Source organism: Phyllobates terribilis, unplaced genomic scaffold (genome assembly GCF_046119375.1).
Source record: "Phyllobates terribilis strain yellow unplaced genomic scaffold, ASM4611937v1 Scaffold_2__4_contigs__length_985480577, whole genome shotgun sequence".
NCBI classification, from domain to species: Eukaryota; Metazoa; Chordata; class Amphibia; order Anura; family Dendrobatidae; genus Phyllobates; species Phyllobates terribilis.
In genome coordinates, this window is record NW_027362762.1 from 919,388,585 (window position 1) to 919,401,622 (window position 13,038).

Genomic DNA, 13,038 nt, shown 5'->3' on the forward strand with positions numbered 1-13,038 from the left:
CGCAGCAACGACGGAGTGTTACGCCCGTTGCCACCGGGTACTGTGCGCCTTTAATAAAAACTGTATAAAACTGTGGTGAAGATGGCCGCCATTGTCGCGCAGTAGTGCGGGAAGAAGAAGGGCGTAACCGCGGGAAACCGAGGGGCGTACCTGCAAAAGCGCGCAAAGCCCCAGACACGCCCTACGCCTTGACGTCAAACCAGAAAGCGCCAGGTCCTGGAAGGAGCCGCGGTGAGCGCTCTGACGTAGGACGCAAGTGACGCAAGGTCCTGAAGACCGTCAACTGCGGAGCTGCGGCCTACCGGAAGAAAAAGAAAAGAAGGTAGGCCACGGTTCGCTAGGGGGGCGCCAGAATGTCCGAGGTACAGCAACTAGCCGGAGCCCCGGTTAACGTCCCTGATAATGAACCCGTACCCGATGCCGCGCAGAGCGGAGCCGCCGCCCCATCAGCAAGCCCTGTCACTCCTGTCATCCCCATAACTCTACCGTATATTCCTGGAGCAAAGTGGCTGCCCCAGTACAGCGGCAAACCAGATACCCTGTCTGGGTTCAAACGGAAGATATGCGGTATCCTGGACATGTACTCTATGACAGGCAAGCAAAGAGCCGCTGTTGTATTAGGACAATTGACTGGTGCTGCGGAGCGGGTAGTGGAAATATGGTCGGCCGCAGACCAGGAGTCAGTGTCCGCAATCTTTAAAAAGCTACAGACTGTTTTTGAGGATCATACTGAAGCGGACCTCAGGATGAGGTTCTACAACTGTTCTCAACAGCCGGAGGACAATGTTCGGGACTATGCCTGGCGTCTACAGGGGGCCCTGCGAGCTCTGAAACAGGTTGGTCCAACAAGCATCGAAAATGAGAACAAAACGCTGAAGGAACAGTTTGTTCGGGGACTGAAGTCTCCTGAGGAGAGCAGGACTGTGCGTTGGTGGTCCCTGGATCATCCGGATGCCACCTTTGACAATCTTAAGGACATGGCTATAAAAGGACTGCAGCTCCTGGAAACAAATGCCATCCAATGTTACCAGGGTGGGGCCACCCCAGTGCCTGCAACACCCACCTTTTCCCCGGTGGCTGCTGAAGCCAAAGTTCCAGCAACATCCCCTAGAGAGCTGGACAGCTTGCGCTCTGAAGTGCGTCAGTTGAGCAAAACCCTGACTACTGTACTGAGTGCCCTGCAGCTGCGGACGGAACCCGAGGAAGAAGGGAAAATCCTGCTAGCCGATAGCCCTGAGGATGTCCCCTGGATGCGAAGGAGGAGGAGAACAACACCACCCTCTACGAGAATCAGCGACCAGCGCCGTCCACAGAGGGACCCTGCCTGCTATCGATGCCGCAAGACAGGTCACACCGCCCAGAACTGTGCTTTAAACGAGAAAACCCTGGGGCCGAGGGCCGACACCCAGGAGTAGATTTCCCAGACCCATCAGACTGGTACAACAGGTTCGTGGGAGGAAGACCTTTCCTGTCCATTGTGCTGGACGGGATCCCGACACACGCTCTGCTGGACACAGGATCTCAGGTAACCATAATGCCTGAAGTTCTCTACAAAAGGTTCTGGTCCATGGACGACCTAAGTCCGCCAGCTCCAAATCTTTCTGTCTATGCCTCAAATGGACTCCCCCTTAACCTAATCGGGGTTAAGAATGTGACAGTAAAAGTGGGGAGAGTGGAGCTGAAGGACCAGAGGCTAATTGTAGTAGAGACTAATCCTGATGATACCAATCCGTACATGGTAATTGGCACTAACATTGTTGGTAACTGTTTGGGAGAAGTTGTGTTCTTGCTCCAACAGATAGCTGACACTGCTAGACCAGGACAGAGGAGGGCGTTGTAGAAGGAGATCCGAGTCCTGATGTACCAACAGCAAGTAAGGTTAACAGATGGTGAAATCGGTAATATGCGGGTGACAGACCCTATACCCATTGTGATCCCCCCTATGAGTGAAATGCTTATCTGGTGTAGAGCAGCCATAGGTCTTAGAGGACAGAGCAACCAGGCGGTAGTAGAACCCCTTTGCTCCGAGCACAGACCCACGCTCTTAACCGCCAGAGGAGTGGTGGATGTACGCAATGTTAGGGTGCCCGTTCGTCTTCTCAACATTGGGGTAGATGAGGTTAGATTACCACGTTATGCCACTGTTGCCAAATTACATGCTGTAAATAATAACTCCATTCACAAGGCGGAGTCCTTAACCTCACCAGACGAAGTGGAGGATAATGACCCTGCAACCCAGGTGGAGGATTGGTGTCCACAGCTCCATGTTGGGACAGACACCACTCCTGCCCATCAGAAAAAGGGTGTACACCGGGTGGTTCAAGAATACGCGCAGGTGTTCAGTAAGCACCCACTTGACTTTGGGAGGATTAAGGGGGTTCAACACCATATCCCCACATGCGACCATCCACCCATCAAAGAACGGTACAGGCCTATACCACCAGCTCACTACCAGAAGGCAAACGAGATGCTGCACGACATGAGAAAGGCGGGGGTGGTAAGGGATAGTTGTAGTCCCTGGGCAGCTTCCCTAGTGTTAGTCAGGAAAAAGGATGGGAGCATGAGAAAGTGTGTAGATTACCGACAAGTAAATTGCATTACACATAAAGATGCATACCCTTTACCGCGCATAGAGGAGTCCCTGGCTGCTTTAAAGTCTGAAAATTACTTTTCCACCCTTGACCTCACTAGTGGGTACTGGCAAGTAGCTGTGGCTGAGGAGGATCAGGAGAAGATGGCCTTTACAACCCCGATGGGACTCTGCGAGTTCAACAGTATGCCGTTTGGACTCTGCAATGCCCCCGGGACGTTCCAGAGATTGATGGAGTGCTGCCTGGGACAACGCAACTTCGAGACTGTGTTACTTTACCTGGATGATGTGATCGTGTACTCCAAGACTTACGAGGACCACTTGAAGCACCTGGCGCAGGTATCTGAGTCACTGTCCCGGTACGGGATGAAGCTGAAGCCCTCAAAGTGCCACCTGCTCAAGAGAAAGGTACAGTACCTGGGGTACATTGTCAGTCCGGAAGGGGTAGCACCAGACCCGGAGAAGATCACTGCCATCCAGAAGTGGCCGGAGCCGAAGAACCTCAAGGAGGTGCGTCAGTTTCTGGGACTAGTAGGATACTACCGGAGGTTCGTAAAAGATTACACTAAGAATGCAGCCCCTCTGCAAGACCTCCTGGTAGGGCAGTCCCCCAAAGGCAGAAATCCCCCATTCCACTGGGGTAAGGAGCAAGCAGAGTCATTTCAAGAGATGAAGGAGATCCTGACAGGCGACGAGATCCTGGCCTACCCTGACTACAGCCAACCGTTCCTGCTGTATACAGATGCCAGCAACAAAGGGCTGGGCGGTGTTCTAAGTCAGAAGCAGAATGGCCAAGAGAAGGTAATCGCATACGCAAGCAGGAAGCTCCGCCCGACCGAGAGGAACCCAGAGAACTACAGCAGCTTTAAGTTGGAGTTCCTGGCCTTGGTCTGGGCCATCACTGAGAGGTTCAAGCACTACCTAGCCTCCAGCAAGTTCACAGCCTACACTGACAATAACCCCTTGACCCATCTTGAAACAGCCAAGCTAGGAGCACTGGAACAACGATGCATGGCTAAGCTGTCAAACTATCAATTCACAATTAAATATCGGGCGGGCCGCAAGAACGCCAACACCGATGCCCTGTCCAGGATGCCTCACTAGTCAGACACAGAAGAGAAAGTGGATGATCTGGAAGAGATTGAGCTACCTGCCTTTCACCGGAATGGGATGATCCACGAGCAACAAGCCTCCAGGAAGCAGCGTGGGAAGACGTTAAACCCTCTGCCACACCACAGCTGGAAAGAGACCCAGGACAGTGACCCGGTTGTCAGCCGTATTAAAGAACTGATAACCCAAGAAGGTTCCTCCCTGGAGAAGGAAGCGTCTCTCCAAGCAAAGCAGCTGTGGAACGAGAGGAGCCGGCAGTTTATTTACCGTGAGAAGCTGTGCCGGAGGTACGTCAATCCAAAAACCCATGAGATGGTATGGCAGATAGTGGTCCCGAAGTCAGACATCCAAATGGTGTTGGAGGCCTACCACGATCAGGCGGGACAGTTTGGCTGGAAAAAGCTAGAGACCCTGCTGAAGTGTCGATTCTACTGGGTAGGAATGCGCAGCTCCATTGAGAGGTGGTGCCGAGATTGTGGACCCTGTAGCCACAGAAGAAAAGACTACAGCAGCCAGAAGGCACCCCTGCAACCCATCAAGACGACTCGACCCCTGGAGATCATGGCCCTGGACCATGGCAAGTTGTCACCCAGCAGGTCAGGGTACTCCTACGCCCTGACCATGGTGGATCACTACTCTAGGTTCCTGGTGGTCGCCCCCGTCAAGGACCTGACGGCAGAGACAGCAGCAAAAACCTTCCAGGCATGTTTCTGCAGACCCCATGGATACCCTGAGCAGGTGCTGACGGACCAAGGCCCGGGATTTGAGGCTGAGCTGTTCAAGGAGTTCTGCCATTTGTACGGGTGTAAAAAGATAAGAACTACACCGTACCACCCACAAACCAACGGTCTCTGTGAAAAGATGAACAACATCATCATCGACCTGCTGAAGACCATACCACTTGAGGAGTGAAATCAGTGGCCAGACCTACTACCTGACCTAGTGGATCTGTACAACCACATACCCGTGAGTTCCACCAATTGTACTCCGGCATATCTCATGCGTGCAAGACCTGGAAGTCGCCCATGGATCTGGAGCTTGGTGTAGTAGAACCAGAAGCGGATGTGACCACTGAGGACTGGGACACGACCAGACAAGAGCAGTACAGAAGGGTACAAGTCTGTGTCGAGGACAGTCTCACTCGGGTGAGGGATAAGCAGGAGGCCCACTACAGCAGAACCTTTCACACCTGGTGAAATAGTATTGAAAAGGAAGAGAAGGAATCACAAACTTGATGACCAGTGGGAGAAAGAACCCTACACTGTGCTGAAGTCAAGATTTGATAATAAGAAGACCTGCTTAATCAGTAGGGATGGACGAAGAACGTCCGTGACAGTATCCAGGGACCATCTAAAGTTGTGTCCAAATCTACTGAAGCCCCAAGAAGGAGTGCCTCTCACAGTACCGGAGGAGCCTAAAGAAGCAGTGATACACACTGACTTAGGAGATTTCCCGGCAGACTGGGAGGAGCAGTAATCATCCCTGTACTCACCTTCTACCCACAGCAAGAAGACCCTATAAGTGCTGCAGAAGAGCCTCCTCAAGAAGAGTACCCGGATGAAGGATCCCCGGTTGGAGCAGAGCAAGAAGGCCCAGCCAATGGTATACTTGCTAGTCCAGTAGAGGTCAATGCAGTTTTGTAGCCCCTCCACACCTAGTCTTAACACAATGGGAGGTAGAGCACCTACTAGCGCTTCACGCATCCCAGGCCTACGCAAATCAACACGTAGCACGTGAGGTCAACCCCCTGTCAGATACACTGAGTAAAATGGTTAAAACTCTGACAGTGTAGATAGTTACCCCTGGGGTATTGTATATTATTGTACTGTATTTCTCATGCATATGTATATTATTTTGTGCTTTGCTTTAATACTGAACAGTTCAAGTTATATGAACACTTTGTCTAAGGACTTCCTTAGTTATCTAAGAACTCCGTGGCTGAGGACTGTGTGCAGCCCAAAAAATATTTATTGTATATAATTGCGCTCCCTGGAGTGCCCCTTTAGGTGACCTCAGAAGGAAAACCTGTCTGGAGTGGCTCTACCGGAGGTCCAACGCAGGATCTCCATGCCCTGCAGCCACCCCAGGGCCTGCGTTGAGGGTTTGGGACAGGTCCCTCAAACTACCAAGTACGCTACCCTGTGACATGGACATCCTGTCTGGGAACCTCACCACAAGAGACTTGAATTCGGAGGACGCTTAGTACCTGTTTATGTTATTATGCAACGTTTAAGAAAAGTGCCTCCCATAAAGGGAAGAGTTATTGTATTGTTCATGTTTACTATTATTGTTTTTAAAATGTACTTCAGCCCGGGAGTGCTGAGCTTTGCTAGGGGGGATTGTGGCGCTCAGCTGCGCTTGGTACCACATATTCTAGAAGTGTGCATTAATGGAATCCTACACAAGATGCCCCCATAAGCATTCACACACCTCCACCTTCCACCTCAGACTACCAGAGGGAGGCCGTTAGGGATATAAATAGGGAAGGTGGAGCTAGGCAGTTCAGTCGAGTCTAGCAGTCAGTCTGGAGTGCACAGTGAGTGAAGAGCTGTGTGTGCGGAGAAGCACGCGGGTAGCTGTTAAGGCAAGCTAGGCCTCCAGCTGTCCTGAAGCCCAGCTAGACTCAGGAGCTCAAGTGAGCCCAAGGCGTGCCGACGCCTGTAAGAGCAGTGAAGAGCGGCAAGCTGCCGTTAGTGTGAGTAGCCTAGTGAGGGCCCGAGCGCGGCAGAAGGCAAGTGGAAAGTGAGTAGCAGTGGGGGCAGAGGAGCTTACCCAGCTCACCTCGAAACATATACCGGACACCGGGTCCGAGCTTATCGGGATCTCTACGACCCAGTAAGGCATAACTGGAATCCCTGGAGAACTACAGGTCCCAGGATCACCAGAGAGCTGATAAGTAACAGAGCCAGGAGACACACAGGCCCCGTAAGCTGGGAGCGTGCACTCCAAGAGAAGGCCCTACCACAACGTCAGCCGGTGCAGGACAGAGATAAAGTTAGGCTTAGCTTCAGGCAGGTCGGAAACTTACTACGCAGAGGCAAGAAGCAGGAGGCCCTACACCCGCTCATTGGGGAGGATCCTGATATGCACCCTTCACCCTACAGTGCTCTGGGATGTGCCTGAATTACCACCAGTAAAAGGTACTGAAGTGACTGTCATGTCTGTCCCTGTTCTTGCTCTGACCCGGCTGGGTCTCGCCTGTCCTGCATCCCCCTCTCCATACACTGCCCTGAAGCCTAGCTCCACCTGTGGAGAGCTATACCATCGAGCTGCATTATCATCGCCCTCAGCGGACTGCCGCAGCGCTGGTGATTCTCATCAGAAACCACAGGTGGCGTCACGAACTTCCATAAAATTAACAAACCAAACCACCCTTTTAAAAGCTGACCCCAGGGTACGGGCCCGGGAGCCGACCACCGCGACATCCCCAAGGTCAGGCAAAAGGCACGGGTACCGAGTCGTCCCCATCCCCCTGGGCGAGACATCACTAGGGGGTTTCAGTCAGTGACACTGCTATGACATCACTAGGGGGTTTCAGTCAGGCAAGATGCTGTGACATCACAGAGAGGTTTTAGTGAGATAAGCTGATGTGACATAACATGTGGCAAATTAATAGCTGTCCACATAATTTAGTATTACTCAAGTAAACTGCTGTGACACAGCTCACTATGACATCACCAGACCAATATACTCTGGAACAGTACTGTGACATCACAAATGGGTTAAACAAAATAGAACTGTGGATTTCCATCAGTTAAGTAGCTGTGACATCACAACTCTCCAAAGAGGAGCCAAACGCATTCCCACCTGTGTTTAACAATCACTGGTGGAATAGTGACCGGTGAGGGACTTTCTCAATCATGAATGAGGCGATATGACACACTTGTTTATGGCATCCTGTGTACGAAAGTCCTCTGACAATTTAAAGGCTGCCAAAAAATGGCAGCTAAAAATGTGTTGACGGGTCTGAAGAGCAAGTATGGGAGATCGGAAATTCTTCATATCCAACCACGTTATGTTGGTACTCCAGGGGGTTTAAAGTGAACCGGACACCTGATACATGTTGCCCAATCCAAGGCATCAGGCACTGGCTGTATGATTTACTGAGATAATGGCTTTTGTGTTTTCATTGGCTGTAAGCCATAATCATCAACATTAACAGAAATAAAAACTTGAAATAGATCACTCTGTTTGTAATGACTCTATATAATATATGAGTTTCACTTTTTGTATTGAATAACAAATTAACTTTTCGATGATATTCTAGTTTAGTGAGATGCACCGGTATGTTCCTTTATGCTTTTGCTGCCTTCTTTCTGAATCTACCATGTGCATTTTTTTTTAAAAGAACAAAGAAAATCATTGTATGAAGAGGTGGGTACAAACTTTTGATCAGTACTATATATTAGAGCATAGTCTTTTTAACATTTAGCATTTGTCTTATTTATCTTTAAATAAAAAGTTTCCAAAGTGCGTATTTTCATTATTTTTAAAGAGACTTTTTTTTTTTAATCATTATATTTTTTTTAGGATTAAGGGGAATTCGTCCTGCTCTCCCATCTTACTGCTGAGCTTCCGTCTCATCTTCACGATGGGTTTTTATTTAATGAAATTTATACGGTTTTGTTGCAGATAAATTATATCTGTAATAAACTCTCTAAGCTTTTTCCTGTGGGCTCATGGAAAAAAGATAAAACTAAGCCAAACATCTCCTACGTTGGCGATCAATAGCGTCCACCACATACTATGTGAGCGCCGCTCTTGTAGCTATGTATTATGGAACAAAGACAAACTTCTGCAAGAGCTACACAAACTTGGCACAAAAAGACATGAATTCGGATGTGTCCATAATCTCCACTCAAGGCAAAACTTAACTACTTTTTTTTTTTATAAGTTTCTCCGGCTATGTATCCCACCCCAGATAAAAAAAAATCACATCAGAGTCCACTCATGACTATAATCACACACTGCACCTTTAGTGCAGAAGAACAGTTAAAAATCATGTAGTATAACGACCCCTGGAAACGCATCCCACGAGACCCCTGGAAACGCATCCCACGAGACCCCTGGAAACGCATCCCACGAGACCCCTGGAAACGCATCCCACGAGACCCCTGTTTCAGGTTTCAGGTGTGATTTTCATATTGCCCACACATTACTTGCCACAGGCGAGTTTGAACAAGCATTACCTGTTTAAATCAAAGTTTTTTAACCCACAATTTTGGAAAGGTGCAGACAATTTTGTCTGGCCCATGTTTTGGGTTTTGTGTAAAATTATTTCCAATTTGCCTTTTTTCCCTGTGTTTTTTTGTGCTGTTCCGATACACACAATCACACCTGAAACCAGATAAAAAGGGGAGAGGTTGACTCAATCTTTGCATAGTGACTGTGTGTGCCACACTAAACATGGAGAACAGAAAGCGGATAAGAGAACTGTCTGAGGACTTGACAACCAAAATTGTTGAATAATATCGACAATCTCAAGGACTTAATTCCATCTCCAGAGATCTTGATGTTCCTTTGTCGGCAACATAATCAAGAAGTTTACAATCCATCGCACCCATGTCCAATTTGCCTTCTTTCTCAGTTTTTTTTTTTTATGTTATTCCAATACACACAAAGGAAATAAACATGTGTGTAACAAAACACGTATAATTGCAATAATTTTCAGGGAGAAATACTTAATTTTCTGGAATGGAACAATTTCAAGGGTGCCAACACTTTCGGCCATGACAGTACGTGAGCAAAGCTGAGCGGTTACTTATAGGTGATGGGGACAATATAAATGTTTCTACTATCGTAGAGGGAGGAAATGAAAGCAGGAGTTTGTGTCTGGGAATAAGCACCTCGAGCCATTCCGCTCCGGCTCCTTTTGGTAGCAGAAGAGATTTTATATGTTCCTTTACTACAAACTGTCGCTTTTTACATGCCGGGGGTAATAAACCTGAGGAACGATCCTCCTGCATCGCCTATAACAAAATGCAGTAAAAAGCCGGGTTTCATTACCAGTTGCGTCATCTTACCGGTTTCTGGGCTCTCCATCGTAATTTACTCCACACGGTGTGATGAGCCTGCGGCAAAAATGCAACAATTAGTCACAGCATTATCCATCCGAACCACATCCATGTCAATGCAAAGCTGTCACCCTCCGCTTCATGTGAATTGGGATTTATACGCTCCTCTACTGTTCTATAGAGACCGATGGTCGGGGTCCATGAATAGACTCATGTCCCGCCATAAAAAAAAAAAAAAAAAGGATCGGACATGTTGGATTTCAACATGCACAATCCTTTGGTCTCTTGGGAGTTTAAGTAGATTTTTCTGCTACAGAAAACAGATTAAAAAAAATGCAGCAGATGTGATAAAATGCTGAAAGGAACTATAGTCATTTCTTCTCTCCCACCGGTGATCCAGTGTTTAGAAGGTGCGGTGATTCTCCCGGACCTCCTGTACAATCAACCAGCAGATGACCACTGCAGCCCATCAGAAGAAGCAGTCATCAGTGGCCTATTACTGCTATAATGGCTTCTTTAGGTGAGCGCTGGTACCAGTGATACCACGTGTGACTGCTGAGGCCACTGACTGCCACAAAGTCCCCACTTGACGGTCAGAAAGAAATGCGGAGTATAGTCCATGTTGTTCTTTAATCGCATCTGCTGCTGTTCGGAAAATGTTTCAGGACTTATCCTCTGGATAGATTATTAGCAGATCCGTGGAGGTCCAGCACTCGGCCCCCCGACCATCAGATGTTTACAGCTGTGGCTGTACCGTACACAGTGCGCGGAGATGAAATATCACAGCACCACACACTAAGCAGTGGCCGTTCTCCGGTACTGCAGTTTCTATTGAAGGGAAGCTGAGCTGAGCTGCAGTACCTGAGAATGACCACTACCCAATATATGGAGCTGTGCTGTTTCAGCTGATTGGTGGAGGGTGTCCGACCAATAAAGATGCACTTTGGGAAAGTGAAATAAGTTGCTGTCAGACACCTTAGACTGGAACATAAAGGGGTTGTCCGGCCTTAGGCTAAAAGTCTGCAGTGACGCGCGCTGCGAGGATTACCCAATATGTAGCTAGTCCCAAAAAAACAAAATGAATTAAACTAAGGGATTATTAAATAGTAATTTTTGCCAATTACAATCATCGGTGTAGCCCAGGCCTTACACTGAATTTCTGTAACATTTGTGGTTCCGGTTGCATATGGTCAAACTATTACTAATCCAACGTGCAGGGTCTATAGTATTTGCCCCCATCATACCACAAAGGCATAATTATAGGTCATGTCCATGATAATATATACAGCTCTGGCAAAAATTAAAGAGACCACTGAACAGTTTTCTATTGGAAAGCATGGCAAGACGCATGGAAGCTGTGAATAAAAATCATGGTTATTCCACCAAATATTGATTTCAGTTAAAACATGAGTAATTTGAGGTCTGGATGCATGGTTTCGTTTAGTATTTTGACGCTTTATCATTTGCTGCAAATAAATACAAAATTTTTAGCTTTGAATTTCGGAGAAATGTTGTCAGTAGTTTATAGACTAAAACAACAATGTACATTTTACTCAAAAATAGACCTAGAAAGAGAAAAATCTGAGAAAATGAAAATTTTGCAGTGGTCTCTTAATTTTTGCCAGAGCTGTAGGTGGGCACTGGTACATGTCATGGCTATGATCATATACAATTGGGAAAATAAGTATTTGATACGCTGCAGATTTTGCAAGTTTTCCCACCTACAAAGAATGGAGAGGTCTGTAATGTTTATCGTAGGTACACTTCAACTGTGAGAGACAGAATCTAAAAAAAAAAAATCAGTAAAAATCACACTGTATGATTTTTAAATAATTAATTTGCATTTTATTACATGAAATTAAGTATTTGATCACCTACCAACCAGCAAGCATTCTGGCTCTCACAGACCTGTTACTTTTTCTTTAAGAAGCCCTCCTACTCTGCACTCATTACCTGTATTAATGTGCAATGATGTGTTTGAACTCATTACCTGTATAAAAGACACCTGTCCACACACTCAATCACACTCCTCTTGGCCAAGACCAAAGAGCTGTCTAAGGACACCAGGGACAAATTTGTAGACCTGCAGCTACGGGACAATAGACAAGCAGCTTGGTGAGAAGGCAACAACTGTTGGCGCAATTATTGGAAAATAGAAGAAACACAAGATGACTGTCAATCTTCCTTGGTCTGGGACTCCATGCAGGATCTCGCCTCGTGGGGTAAGGATGATTCTGAGAAAGGTTAGGAATCAGCCTAGAAATACATGGGAGGACCTGGTCAATGACCTGAAGAGAGCTGAAACCACAATCTCAAATATGACCATTCGTAACACACTAAGCTGTCATGGATTAAAATCCTGCAGGGCACGCAAGGTCCCTGTGTTCACACCAGCACATGTCCAGGCCCATTTGAAGTTCACAAATGACCATCTGGATGATCCAGAGGAGGCATGGGAGAAGGTCATGTGGTCATATAAGACCAAAATAGAACTTTTTGGTATCAACTCCACATGCAGTGTTTGGAGGAAGAAGAAAAATTAATACAACCCCAAGAACATTGTCCCAATCGTGAAGCATGGTGGGGGAAACATCATACTTTGGGGGTGCTTCTCTGCAAAGGGGACAGGATGACTGGACCGTATTGAAGGGAGGATGGATGGGGTCAAGTATCATGAGATTTTGGCCAGTAACCTCCTTCCCTCAGTAAAAGCATTGAAGATGGATCATGGCTGGGTCTTCCATCATGACAATGACCTGAAACACACAGCCAGGGCAACTAAGGAGTGGCTTCATAAAAAGCACTTGAAGGTCTTGGAGTGGCCTAGCCAGACTCCAGACCTGAACCCAACAGAAAATCTTTGGAGGGAGCTAAAACTCAATGTTGTCCAGCGACAGACCCTAAACCTGAAAGATCTGGAGAAGATCTGTATGGAGGAGTGGGCCAAAATCCCTGCTGCAGTGTGGGCAAACTTGGTCAAGAACTACAGGAAACATCTGACCTCTGTAATTGCAAACAAAGATTTCTGTACCAAATATTAAGTTTTGTTTTTCTATTGTATCAAATACTTATTTCTTGCAATAAAATGCAAATTAATTATGTAAAAATCATACAATGTGATTTTCTGGATTTTTTTTTTTAGATTCGGTCTCTCACAGGTGAAGTATAGCTACGATAAAAATTACAGACCTCTCCATTCTCTGTAGGTGGAAAAACTTGCAAAAATCGACAGTGTATCAAATACTTATTTTCCCCACTGTATATAGGTGGGCACTGGTATATGTCGTGTCTATGATATATAGGTGGGCACTGGTATATGTCGTG

At 47.2% G+C, this 13,038-nt stretch overlaps 1 protein-coding gene across 1 annotated transcript in view; it reads right to left on the reverse strand.

The window, feature by feature from the left end:
* MRPL39 (mitochondrial ribosomal protein L39) overlaps nt 1–13,038 on the reverse strand; it is an 89,737-nt gene that overhangs the window by 14,793 nt on the left and 61,906 nt on the right. The window contains exon 9 of the mRNA XM_073670815.1: nt 9,724–9,771. Within this exon, the coding sequence (XP_073526916.1) occupies nt 9,724–9,771 (48 nt within the window). The remainder of the gene's footprint in view (nt 1–9,723; nt 9,772–13,038) is intronic.